Here is a 14,214-nt window from a genome sequence, read left to right as displayed (position 1 = left end):
CCATCACTATGGGAATAAAAGTAGCGCTGTTGTAGAAATAAGATAATATTATTGGAACTTTCTGTTAGTTATGTGCAGAAATTTTATAGTATTCAATCATCAAAAATATTTTTGTTGATTTATTAGTGGACGACTCACTTAGCCAATTCAATTGTGTTGAAAGAAACAGATTGGAAACGGCTCACTTGCAGTAGGATGTGTTATCCCTTTATCTGTCCTTCATTTTTTTCAGCACTGACATTGATACTGATACTAACTTACTATTCTCAGTAAAAAGAATATTTCCTAGAACACATGAGTAGCAGGAATTTCAGTCCCGTGTTGTAGAATCTTAAATCATCTCCTTTATTCAGATATTTATAGTATAGATTCAGATAACTGAACTTAAATGCAAACTGGGGTTCTATTCTAGTTGAAGTACAGCATAAGATACAGTTAAAATTTCAACTTGACCAGGATCAATCCTAAAGGACAAGAAAAGGACATTACTGGAGAATGGAGTGAGAATAGGAAGCAGGTTAGGAAACTCACTGTCTGCTTCACAAGTTTGTTTAAAGCGAACTTTCCTCTGCAGCTCACAGTGGGTTAAATTATCTGCCACCTTATAGGCAAGCCTGTAAATGGAGACTCTGTGCCTAGAGGTTCCTGTAACTCTAATTTCCTGTCCACTGGTCTGTAATCCTTCATGTTATCATTGCCACTGGTTTTTAACTCAGTTGTTCAAAGTGGAATCCTGTTTATTATTCACATTGGCTTGCTATTACCAAAGACTTTTCTCCAGCCAAGAAAATATTGGTCTCTAATCTCTTTCAGTTACATCTCTTCCCTTTTTCTGTACCCTGCTTCGAACCTGCCCTCCCTTTTGGACAAGGGCCTCCTGCGTGGTCTACTTCTGGTTAACTATCCAGAGTCTTCCTATGACACAGAGCATATCAGTGCATGGTGTGCACTGGACTTGTGTTTAATGCTTCTTTCTTTACCTATTTATTCTAATTTCTGGGCTGTGCCTCTCCTCTCTCATCAGTTTGGAAACTACCTTTCTCCTCTGTTAGTAGTTCAAGATTTTCATGATATCAGGGCAGGATTCTACCACTAGGGCAACACAAGACAGCAGAGCCTGAAATTCGCACATCAACCCAGTGATGATCTCTTTAAATGCACCTTACTCGTTTTACAAATAATATTCCTAAAAGTAATTAATGGGGAAGAGCTTGAGAATTTCTCCCATTGCACTTCCTCTCAGAATCAACAGCAGGTCTCAACTCATATATAGGTCCTCTTGGGACTAAAAGGAAACTAATGGGACTGCACAATCCACCTTCTACCTACTTTGAATGGTCCTTTTGTGGTCAACTTGCCTAATACCGTTGCTCATCCCTCTGATTTAACCTTCCAGCACAACAGAATTTTTCAAGGTGACACACTGTTTTTTTTTTTTTAACTTTTGTCTTTTACACATGAATAATTGCAATAAACATGAGTGTCTCTGTGAAGATTTTATCCAACAGGTCCCTCGCATCTATTACTGTGACCATGACTTTGATCTTTTAGGTAATAATGTATTTACCTGCACGTTTCCTACTCGAGAGCAGAAACTCTTATTTATCTATCCTACTTGAAGTTCAGTTCTTTATTCATGATGTGTGACCAATATATAGTTATCAGATGATTTAAGTAAATTAGGTAATCATTGAGAAATTTGGGAATGTAATGTTTTGTCTTGTCTCAAGAGTAGAAGGCATAACCTGTTAATCTGTCAAATAGTACTGTTATTGTTGAAATCTGCTATTCCTTCATCATTAGATGGTGACAATCAAATAGAAAATTTGGGTGAAGATTATTTGCTTACAAAGTGAAATAAGTAGTTTTATTATTTTAGAAAACATGGGTGATTTTGTAGATGTATGGGCCTGAAACCATGCAAACATCATTTGGATCACTTATTTGGCTATTGACACCAGCAAAATGCTCTGAATTCCTGGATGTTATATAAATGAAGCTTTAACACTCCATAGTCTGGCCTCCTGGGGTACTCCCCGGGAAGCAGCACAGACCTTCATAAGAGACACATTGCCACAGCCTTACACATCATCACATCCTCTTTTTGAAGGAAACTTTCGTTTTTATTTATTTTTTCCTTGAATTCTCCCTTGGATCATCACAAATGGAAGACACTCAATGCCCACTGAATTGACTATTGAGAACTGTCTGGAGTTTTAATTATACTCTCCCTCTGTGTCCACAAGGTATGTAAAGAAGGTATAATAAAATGCATGACGGTGTGACAAACACTGAATGATTTCCATATGTTCACTTAATCCTCACAATAGCCCAATGGGTCTAATCACCTTTATTTGTAATTGAAACAAAGATGAGTGTTTTTTTTTTCCCTCAAGGTAACACATTTAGGAAATTCAATCCTGGATAAATCAGATGATCATGGAGTTATTATGGCAAACTTAACCTCTATCCTATTCATGTCCTATGGAAAGAAGATATGTCTTGGGCATAGCCAGATGGGTTCATTTACGTAAAAATAAATTCTTTTGTTGAAGATTGACTCCTGCCTTTCTTACTACTGCCTTTGCTTTCTGGGTTTCCCCTTCCCATAAATAATTCCTGCCTTGTCCAACACCATTATAGATCTCCAGAATTTTACCATATTCTCACTTAAAAAATATCTCTTATGAAATGCAAATCAAAACCATAAGGAGCCACCATCTGGGACCAGTCAGATGGCTATTATAAAAGAAAAAAAAAGCAAAAACAATATATGTTGGCAAGGATGCAGAGAAAAAGGGAACTCTTAACACTGTTGGTGGGCATGTAAATTAGCACAGTCATTATAGGGAACAGTATGGGGGCTCCTCTGAAAAATAAACAAACAAAATATGTCTACCATATGATCCACTTCTGAGTAAGTAGTCAAAGAAAATGCAATCAGCATTTCAAAGAGATACCTGCACACCCATGTTTGTTGTAGCTCTAGTCACAATCCACCAAGATTTGAAATCAACTTAGGGGCCCATTAAAAGATGAAAGGATGAAGAAAATATAGTATGTGTATGCGATGGGATATCATTTAGCTCTTTACAAAAGGGTGAAATCCTGTCAATTGCAGCAAGATGCGTGTTTCTGAAGGATATTACATTAAATAAAATGAACCAGACACAGAATGGCAAGTACCTTAAGTTTTCTTTCATAGGTAGGAACTAAAAAAGTTGATCCCAAAGTAGAAGAAAGGAGAAGAGAGATGAGTAGAGGCTAGGAAGTGTAAAGGAAAAGAAAGACAGAGGAGGGTTGGGTAAGGGGGACTTAAACACAGTTAGACAGAAATAATAAGTTCCAATGTTTGACACAACAGGGAGAGACTATGGTTTATAATAACCTATTATCTGTTAGGAAGAACTATCAGCGAGAAGCTTAAAGACTCCAAACTCAAAGACACAATGAGGTGGAAATATGAGTCACCCTAATTTGATCATCACCCATTATAAACCTGTCCGGAAATACCATACTCTATCCCATACAGATTAGAACATGTTCATTAAAAAGAACAAAAATGAAAACATCCCTTATACCTGTGAACATTTCAAGTGTATTTCAAAGGTACCCTCTCCAGAATCATAACTGATGCTTATAAGATTAACATAGCAAGGTACTCACTGTGAGATGTTTAGATCATGAAGGTTTTTCAGGTTTGAAGCACATTAAACATCTGAGGAAACTTATGAGATTTCCAAGATTATGAGGGACCCGAAAACCACAGGGAATGCTGGAGGATCTGAGGGTGTCCATCCTGGATTAGGGCAGCTCTTCCCACTGAGTGTTCCCAAGTCCCTTGTTTGCCATCCTCCATTGTCACTCTCTCTCCCCGTCTTAGGGTACTTGTCGATGGCTGGTGACCTGTTCCTTCTGGGCAGGCAGGGTCTGCCTCAGGTTCGTTTCAAGGAAGCTGATACTTCATGATGGTCTCTGAGTCATTTTTGACTTGACAGGACAGAGGTTGAGCAGATGGGTCCTGAAGCCAACAGGGGCAGCTGAAACCAGCCTTTATCACAGGACTGTCCCTCATCAGGGACATAGCCCCTTAGGACCTATTGTCACGGTGAGCCGCCTCCCCCCAACAAGACTGTGTCCAAGTCAACTGAGGGAACATTTGTTCTGGGGCACAAGTGATACACTAAAAGTGAAGGCTGGGAGCACAGTCCTGTCTGAAACCTTGGCATTCGCTGCCCGAATGCCAACCATGTAGTAGTTCCCAAACTCTTTTTTCAGAGATACTGAAAAGGTGGACAGAAATGATAATGCAAGGCTAAAAATCGACTGAGGAAATAAAACAGTGAAGTTAGAGAATGGTAGACCAGTGGTTTCTGACACTGTTAACGTTTCTTAAGAAGGTGTCTATCTCTGTGTCATATCCCTGTCTGTGTTTACCTGTGAGGGGGAGAGGCTGTGTCCCCCTTCCCTGTGTCTGGGAGCTCCACCATGGAAACACCTTTTCCTGCTCACCTGTTTGTTTGTTTGTTTCTCATCCCTTCATAAATAAAACAAGGCTAGGAACGCACACAGGGAACACCCCGGATATTTGGAATGGACAGAAGAGTCATTGCAGCTTACTGATCCCTGGCTCAGATTTGAGTCTGTTTCTGAAAGTGATGATGTGAAAGAAATTCTCCCACAGTTTTAATTTTCTTGACAGAAACACGCTGACAGGATGCTGCTTGCTTCTTGTTCTACTGCAGCCGTCACAAAGGAAGTGGCTCCCTCCAGGGTTAGGCGGAGTGACCTGTCTAAGATACAGTACTAGGGAAGGAGCACATTCAAAGTCCTTGCTTTCTCCTCTCAGCAATGATGAAAAATTATTGTTAGTGCAGATTATTCTATAGAGTTACAAATACAGCTGTGTGCCACAGAAGGACATTGCTACCAGCATCATAATATCAGATAATAATAAAGTTGAAAAAAAATCCTATCACCTAGTGAGTACATACCACAATACATCAGGCATGTGATGCCAGTGTAAAAAACACTTACTGCATGGCTAGTTCCATAAAGGTATAGCGCATATGAAAAGGCACAGTATATAATACTTGTTAATTATTAATTGACTTTTTAATTACACTATAATTTTATTATTATTTTAGAGTAACAGTCTACATATATTTGAAAATATTGCAATGATGATATTGGATGACTATGCTAATGGCTATGTATTTACTATACTATGATTTTCCCTTTATTTTTGTGTTTGTACCAGTGCATTGTAATTACAGACAACAGTGGGATCCATTGTGATGCATCCGTACATGCACATGCTTGAGTCCATTTAATTCCTCAGTGCCTCCCTTTCCCATTTGTTCCTCCCACTGCCAACTCCCTTCCTCTACTCCCACTTAAGTTGTAAACCTAAGTGGGCCAGGCTCAATGGTGCATGCCTATCATCCCAGCAGCTAGGGAGGCTGAGACAGGGAGATGGACAGTTCAAAGCCAGTCTCGGCATTGGCGAGGTGCTAAGCAACTCAGTGAGGCTCCATCTCTAGAAAAAACACAAAATAGGGCTGGGGATGTGGCTCAGTGGTCAAGTGCCCCTGAGTTCAATCCCTAGTACCAGAAAAATAATAATAAACAAATAAATAAGTAAAAGTGGGATTCATTGTGATGTAGTCACAAAAGCACATAGTATAATTTGGTCAATTTAATTCACCAGTACCTCCCCTTTCCTTGTTCTTTCTTCCCTTCAATTTCCTTACTCTACTCTACTGGTTTTCTTTTCTACTTTCTTTCTTTTGTGTTATTTTTTTTTTGTTTTGCTTTGTTTATTCTTTTTTTTTTTAAAACCAGGGATTGAACCCAGAGGTCCTTAACCACTGAGACACGTCTTCAGCATTTTTTATTTGTTTATTTATTTTTTATTTTGAGTCAGATTCTCGCAAAGTTGCTTAGAGTCTTGCTAAGTTGCTGAGGCTGGCCTCAAACTTGCAGTCTCCTGCCTCAGCCTCGCTATTTGCTGGGATGATAAGCACGTGCCACCACACCCAGGTTCTTTTCTACTTTCTTTAGATGTCTTATGTTTGTTTCTGTTGTTGTTGTTAGTTTTCGGAATTAAAATCAGGGTGCTCTACCACTGAGCTATGGGTTTTCTATTTTTATTTGAGACAGGGTCTGTCTAAGTCGCCCAGGCTGGCCTCAAACTTGCACTTCTCCTGCCTCAGCCTCTGGAGTTTTTGACCCTAGAGCTTTGTACCACATCACCTGGAAAGATCCACTCAACTCTCGAGTTTCTACATGTGAAAGACAATATTCAACTCTTGACTTTTGGGGACTGGCTTATTTCACTTAGCATGATGTTTTCCAGTTCCATCCATTTACCTGCTAATGACATAATTTCATTCTTTTTTAGAGCTAAGTAAAACTCCATTGTGTATAGGCACCACATTTTCTTGATCCACTCATCCGTTGGTCACCTACCCTGGTTGCATGAAATCAACAACTATGGTATCCCAATGTTTGTAGCAGTGCAATTCACTATACTTTCAGTAATTTTTTTTTCAGTGCTGATAATTAAGTCCAGGATTTCGTCCATGAGCTACATCCTCAGCCCTCATGTTTTAGCACTTTAGAATGTACTCCTACATGTAGAAAAAGAAAGATAGAAATTTCCTGTAAACAATCTGCTGTGTTACGCAGGCAGCAAACTCACACCTCTCATATTTTACCTATTAAGAGGTTGGGTTGAATGATCCACCCCTATCAACTAGGTTTGCATAAGAAAATACACTCCATGAAGTTCCCATACATCAAAATAGCCTAATAATGCATTGATCAGAGCCTGTCCTCATTGTTAAGCAATACAGGACTTTAAACAGTTTTCAAAAGATTAGATGATACCATGAAGAGTTGGAGAATTGCTGTTATGTCTTTGTCATTTTGAGATATATATATTTTAGTTGTCAATGGACCTTTATTTTATGTATTTATATGAGGTGCTGAGAGTCAAACCCAGTGCCTCACACATGCTAGGTAGGCACTTGGCCACTGAGCCACCACCCCAGCCCCTCTTTTTGATATCTTTATGAAAATTTTCAATCCAAGATGGATTGAATCCATGGACACAGAATCTGCAGATCTGGAGGGCCCAATATATTATACTGGAAACTTTCCTAAGAACTGTATAAACATCTCATTTAATTATTTTAGCAATACATCTACAATCTGAACTATCAAGACTCCAAAAATTTAGTGGCTTAGCATGATAGAATTTTATTTCTCTTTCACAAAGCACAGTCATGAGCAGCGCAGAGTTGGCATGCTGTTTGGACTTCAGGAATATCCTGGGCACTTGATAAAGAAAATAGATTTATGTAGCTACTGTTTGGGAAGCTAAAAGTGCAAGATCAGGTGGTTCCATATGTTTGGCCTTTGGTGAGGGCCTCTGGCTACATCACTACCTGGTGGACGACATTTTAGTGGGAGCATGTATGTGAAAGAGGTCACAGAGCAAGACAGGAAGCAATCTCAGGTTTACTATTTCTGCATTCTACTAGTTCAGATCTATTATTGAGTGCCTGCTGTGCATTGCTTTTTTATTTTTGTGGTTGTACTTGCAACTCGTGAGTTTTCCATTTGATTCTAATTAATCATTTTTACTTCTTATCTGTAACTCATTTATGATTTATTAGTGTTCTGTGTCAGATGTGACATTTTCATGATACCTTCATTTATTTATGTAATCGTGGTTTGCTTCAGATCTTTGAAAAAATTTGTAATGTATTTATAATGACTACTTTGAAGTGCTTTGCCTTTTGAACATAACTTCTAGCCACTCTCACAGGCAATTTCTGTCTCTTGGATTTTTCTAGAAATGAGTCATACTTTCCTCTTAGTATAACAATTTTTTTTGTTAGTAACTGGATATTTTATATAACATATTGTAGAAACTCTGCCCAGCCCCACTGCAAGACACCCCCAGTCTTGATTTTATCCCTTGCTATTTATTTATTTATTGACTGACTGCATTATATTAGCTAAGTCTTTATTTTTCCACATTCCTGAAGTTTCTGCTGTTGTTTCTTAGAAAATAGAAACTTGGGTACGCAAGTACCCAATTCTCACTTTAGCTATCCTATTCCTGATGTACCTAACTTTTAAGGGGAGGGGGGTGACAGAAAGCCTGCCCAATTATTTCAAAAATGTCTTAGAACAAAAATTTCTATACACAATACTACCATCAAGTTTGGTTTTCTTCACAGGGATTGTGTTTAAGGTCAGTAGTTGAGATTTGTTCTGACCTCAGTGAGTCTGTCCCTGGTTGTCTTTAGAGAGCTTTTGAAATGCTACTGAGGCATGCAGTGTAACCTGTAGAGCTGAGCTTGCTAATGACCTTGTGTAGATCCTGTATTTCTTCATTGCTCCCTTAAATCTTGGGGCAAATCTTATGCCAGACCACATCATGATTTCCTGGCCTCTCCAAAAGTAGAATGTGAGTTTCTTGAGAGCAGAAGCCATACATTGTGTTTTTGTTTTCTCCATGGCTACTGTAATATCTTGAATTGAATAAATTATTTAGTAATATACACAATAGACAAAAGAACACTTTTCACATTAAGTTGGCAAATAGAGGGCATTTATCTTCTCTTTGGTTCCTTCATTAATGTCTTATTATTCAGCTTATTGAAAAGAAAATTCCTTTCTTTGCTTCTCATTAAAGGAATTCCTTTGTCAAAATTTAGAAAATTCTAATGAGAGATTGGGTCAAACACACAGTCCTTCAACTGTAATCTGTGAGATTATTGAAGAAAACGTGGACATAAATAAGAAACAAGAAAAAGGGGTGGTGGGTTTCACATGTATCCTGAACATATAGCCATAATTTATCCTCTTTATTCACTGCAGATTGATCCATATGGATATGCCATAATGCATCTCTTCTGTGAATGAGAACCACATGATTTTCTTAAATGATTGAACCAATATACACTTTGTCACAAGCACCAGAGAGATTTGTTTTTCCACAGTTTCATGTCATTCCAGCCTTTCAATTTTAGCCCTTCAAATGGGTGTGTGGTGGTACTGAACATCGATCTTATTGTTCATGTGTAGATTGAGAACACTTTCAGATATTTACTGAAGTTTTAGATTTTTTATGAAGAATCTATTCATATCTCTAGAGTCTTTTAAGTGATTTTGATGGGGAATATATAGATATATACATATGTACACATACATTTTATATATATGTATATACATATGTACATAGTGTATGTATATATATATGTGTATATATATATGTGTGTGTATATATATATGTTTATATACATTTTCTTTCATTCTGTGGAATGCTTTGTTAAATCTTCACATTATAAAATAAAACATAAATACATAAATTCATTCAAACAAATACTTAGTGATTCTCTCATTAAGAAATAACCATTCCAGTCACTACTTAGGTCTTAAATAAGCAGAACTTTGCAGCCAGGAGTTCATCCATGAGTCCTGCTATCAACTGACCCCTTGTTCAAAGCCATCACTATCCTGAAATTGACACTCGTCGGTTCCTTCAATACCTTTGTGGTTTTATTCTGTGGCTTGCCTCTCCACTCGCTCAGTTATGCTTTTTGGATGAATAAATTTTCGATTTTGATTTAAAATCTTTCAATTTTAACTAAGTTTTTTTTTTTTTNGAGTAAGTCCCATTTGTTGATTCTAGTTATTAACTTTTGTGCTATGGGTGTCCTATTGAGGAATTTGGAGCCCGACCCCACAGTATGTAGATCGTAGCCAACTTTTTCTTCTATCAGATGGCGCGTCTCTGATTTGATATCAAGCTCCTTGATCCATTTTGAATTCACTTTTATGCATGGCGAGAGAAAGGGGTTCAGTTTCATTTTGTTAATGAAAGTTTAAACAATATTTCTTGCTTTCAGGTGGTGAAGATATCTTCTTATATTGCCTTTTACTTGTATATTTTTTGCAGTCTTGGGATTGAATCCAGGTTCTTAGACATGCTAAGCAGGTGCTATAACACTCAGCTACAAACAGTTGTTTTTATTTAATTTTTTATTTTGATACAGGGTCTCACTAAACTGCCCAGGCTGGACTCTAACCTGTCACCCTCCTGACTTACCTTCCAGAGGAGCTGGGATTGTAGACCTGCATCACCACACCTGGCTAGATTGCCTTTTTAAAAAGTTATTGTTTTACCTTTCGAGTTTAGTTTTTAACAGTAAGAAATAGCTTTGTCGCATTTTCCCCCATGTGGAGATGTTATTTTATTAGCCCCTGCTACTAAAAGTCTCATTTTTTCTCAGTGTTTTGTAATTCTGTATTTGTCAAGTCCCCATATGTGAGTAATTCTTTGGGTATTTCCAGTTTCCATGTAACTATTTCTAGCTTATCCATGGATATTAAGTAGGTGATTAACAATCCCTGCCCACAGTCAATACACCAAGCAAAAACAGGTTAATTCATCTAAATTCAGGTTCAGAAGCCTAAGTCTAGACTTTACTTATTTATGTATTATAATTTTAATCATACATTTTATAGGGTGCAGTGTGATAATTCAACATATGTATAAAATATATAATGACCAAATCAGGAGAGCTAATATTTTCATCTCCTTAAACATTTTTTTAGGGAGATAAAATCATTTTATTTATTTATGGGGTATTTATCTTAGTACATATGCAGAGTCTTGATAAAATATGGGCAGTCAATGCCTCCATCTCTTTGATTACTATATGCTGGGAACCTTTGAACTCTTCTCTTACAGTTATTCATACAATATATAACATGTTGTTGTGTAGTTACCCACAAAGTTCTGTAGAACACGTGAACTTCTTCCAGTTGAGTTTTATTTTTATTGTATTTTATTTTTTGAGGTGCTAGAAGTCAAACCCATGGCCTTGTGCATGCTAGGGAGCTGGTCTCCCACTGAGCTACTGCCCCCCCACTGAGCTACTGCCCCAACCCTTCCAACTGGTTTGAGTCCCTCTTACCAACCTCTCTCTATTCCTCCTCCCTTTCCCCTTTCCTAGACTCTAGTAATCACAATTCTACATTGAGATAGATTTCATTAGCTTCCATATATGAGAAAGAATATGCAATATTGGTCTTTTTATGTCTGACTTATTTCACCTAGGATAACATCCTCCAGTTGTGAGTCTTTGCCCCCCTCCATGAGACAGTAAATTGTTATAATTTGTTTTCAGGATTGTATCTTCCCTAGATTGAATAACACATTGTCAGGAGTGAAGCCAAAGGAAAAGAAACATTCTTGCTACTGAAAGCAGTGACTACAGATAGATCTATAGCATAGATTCTGGCTGCACTTGTGTCATGAAAAATATCCCAGGTAAGGAAAGAGAGTCACAGTAGAAGGTAAACTTAATCAGCTGATACACATAGCTATTTTCATCTATTATCTTATTGATCTTCATAACAATCCTGTTATACAGTAGAGTTAAAAATTACTCCAATAGTTCTCACTTAAATTTTATTTATACCAAGTCCCAGCACAAAATTTATAACTTTCATAGAAACCACAGAGTTGGTTAACAGCATAACCGAGAAAGGATTTGGTAAATTCACTAAGCATTTATGTCTCAATTTTCAGTACAATCACTCACTATTCTGTGATTTAAACTTCACAGTGTTTCTGTTTTGGTTTCTGGTAACATGAAAAATTGATGATGTAATCTTCTGGTTTCCCCTTTACACATCTTATACCTTGATAAAATTATTTCCAAATACTTTGTGAAATAACTCAATATCATGACAAAGCTCATTAACATTTGCTTTTGAATATTGCTGGAGAAAATGGAGACACATTTCTCACATCCCTGGTGCCCTATTTCATTGAACTTGTAGGCATTTGTGTCTTGTTTGCTCAGATGAAGCATGCTTCAAGATTTCCCATATACACAGAAGGCAGGCATTGGAAGGCCACAGTCATGATCAGGGTGTTATTAAAAATACTCAGTAATCAGTAGAGCATGAACAGTTAACAAATATGTATATATGTGTGTGTGCGCATGTGTGTATATCTGTTGTCTGTGTATGCATGCAAACATCCAGATAGGTACAAGTAGCCAGTTGATGGTTTTTATATATCTCTCAACAAAGATGATTTATCTCCTGGAAAGTGGAATACAATGCATTACAATTTCCCCCAGAAAAATCCAAAATTTACATTTTCAGATATTGAAGAAATCTCTCAGTGCAGAAGTTGTGTTTTTCCTTTTGTATCCTTTCTTTTCTCACTTATGGATGGTGCAGGACACCCAGAAGTCGACTGCCAGAATCCTCTTGTCGACAGAGGGGTGTTCCTCTGATAGTGGAAAGTAGAGGGACGGATAATTTCCTTTTCAACAGAGGGCCTGCCTGACACGGTCTAGGTTCCATTCCCAAATCACTGGTTTTCCATATCCCAGTTGCTGAAAAGGGAGCAAATGGTATAGGCCCCTCTGGGACTTGGTCTGGAGGTCACTTAGTAAATGTCCTGGTATATTCTGGGGGACATTAAGCCATACTTTAAATCAGCAGCAATGATCCAAGGTTACTTTTTCAAGGCATCTGTCTTTCTCATGATCTTTCTAAAAGCCTGCTTCATGTCCTTGTTCCTGAGGCTGAATATGATGGGGCTGAGGAAAGGAGTAATGACAGTGTAAGGGACAGCCATGAGTGTGTCGTCTCCCCCCGAGGATTCTGGCTTCAGATAAACAATAGATGCAAAACCAAAGTGGACAATGACCACGGTGAGGTGAGAGGCACAGGTGGAAAACGCTTTCTGCTTGCCCTCAGCTGAGGGGATTCTGATGACGGTGGAAAGGATGAACACGTATGTCAGGAGGATAAGTAGGAAAGTGCCCAGCAGGCCTGACACTGAGATCACAGTGACGATGAATTCCGTGAGGTCGCTGTCTCTACAGGTCAGCCTCACGACTGCCCGCATGTGGCAGAAGAAGTGTTTGATGAGGTTTGGTGAGCAGAAAGAACCCCTGAATATCAGGACAGTCTCTATCAGGGAGACAAAGAAGCCTCCGGCCCAAGCAGAGGCCACGAGTTGTGCACATGCAACATTGGTCATCAGGAGGGGATACCTGAGAGGGTTGCAGATGGCCAGGAAGCGGTCGTACCCCATCAGAGTGAGGATGATGCAGTTCGTACCCCCAAGTCCCAAAAAGAAACACATTTGCAAGCCACAACCTGTGACTGAAATGCCTCTGCTCTTGGACAGTAGATCTGCCAGCATCTTGGGGATGATAGTCAAGGTGTAGCAGGTCTCGGAGAAGGAGAGTGCACTCAGGAAGAGGTACATAGGGGTGTGGAGAAATCTGTCCACCCAAGTTAGTCCCATGATGGTCAGATTACCTGCCAGGGTGAACAGGTAGAGGCAAAAGAAGATCACAAAGAGGAAGGCTTGTACATTCGGGTAAGCAGAAAAGCCAACCAAGATGAATTCCTTCAGGACTGTCTGATTGATCCTCATTGTTTGTCTGAAATTGGAAAAAAAAAAAGCATTCAATTCTCCATTCTTCTTTGATATGAAAATTGTAATAATGTGAATCAAGCAAATCATCAGAGCTACAGTTACCAACTGCTTTTTTATTTAGCAAAAACATGCATATATAGATGATGTGTTTTCTTCTCTGCATTAATTCTTTTATTCATCAACTAATTGTTTAGCACTTTTTATGAGACCAAGGCATACTCTGACTTATTTTTTTAAGAGAATTTTATTTGCTAGTAGTATAGTAAGGGAGAAAATAGTCCAAATGAAGTTCATTGGGAGAGCCACATTTAGATAAGATTTTTAACACTGGAAAAAACACTTAGTGGTTACTAGAGTCAAGATCCAACACAGCAACTTCCATATAACACATGGTTTATTGATATCTACTGAGGAAAGATTAAGAACTGATTTTTCTAGTCTTTTGAGGACTAAATCTGGATGATGGCTTATAATTGCTGGAGAAACTCAGCCATTATTACCTTTCTGAAGATATTTATTCCCTTCAGTATTAAAATAAATGAAAGAACATGCTTCCTTACTGCTACTCTGAGGGGAGAGAAGGAAGGCAGATATTACACACATCTGACTCTTAGGATTAATAGTGATTAATTAGAACATGTGATGGGTGTTACTAATCAGACTCATTATGCAAATGTGGAACAGGTGGCAAATGAGATTTTGTCCATTTCCTCAATGCCAAG

At 38.2% G+C, this 14,214-nt stretch overlaps 1 protein-coding gene across 1 annotated transcript; it reads right to left on the bottom strand.

Annotated features, from left to right (window-relative positions):
* Positions 1–12,556: 12,556 nt before the first annotated feature.
* Positions 12,557–13,489, bottom strand: LOC107147582 (olfactory receptor 10X1). The gene has a single exon (XM_015492084.1). The coding sequence runs from the start codon at positions 13,487–13,489 to the stop codon at positions 12,557–12,559; it is 933 nt and encodes a 310-aa protein (XP_015347570.1).
* Between the last annotated feature and the right edge of the window lie 725 nt (positions 13,490–14,214).

Source organism: Marmota marmota, unplaced genomic scaffold, assembly GCF_001458135.2.
Source record: "Marmota marmota marmota unplaced genomic scaffold, marMar, whole genome shotgun sequence".
NCBI classification, from domain to species: domain Eukaryota; kingdom Metazoa; phylum Chordata; class Mammalia; order Rodentia; family Sciuridae; genus Marmota; species Marmota marmota.
This window is presented reverse-complemented; position numbering and strand designations above follow the sequence as displayed.

What these genes read in the sequence shown, in the direction of transcription:
- LOC107147582 (XM_015492084.1), bottom strand. Translation starts at nt 13,489, where the DNA reads ATGAGGATCAATCAGACAGTCCTGAAGGAATTCATCTTGGTTGGCTTT.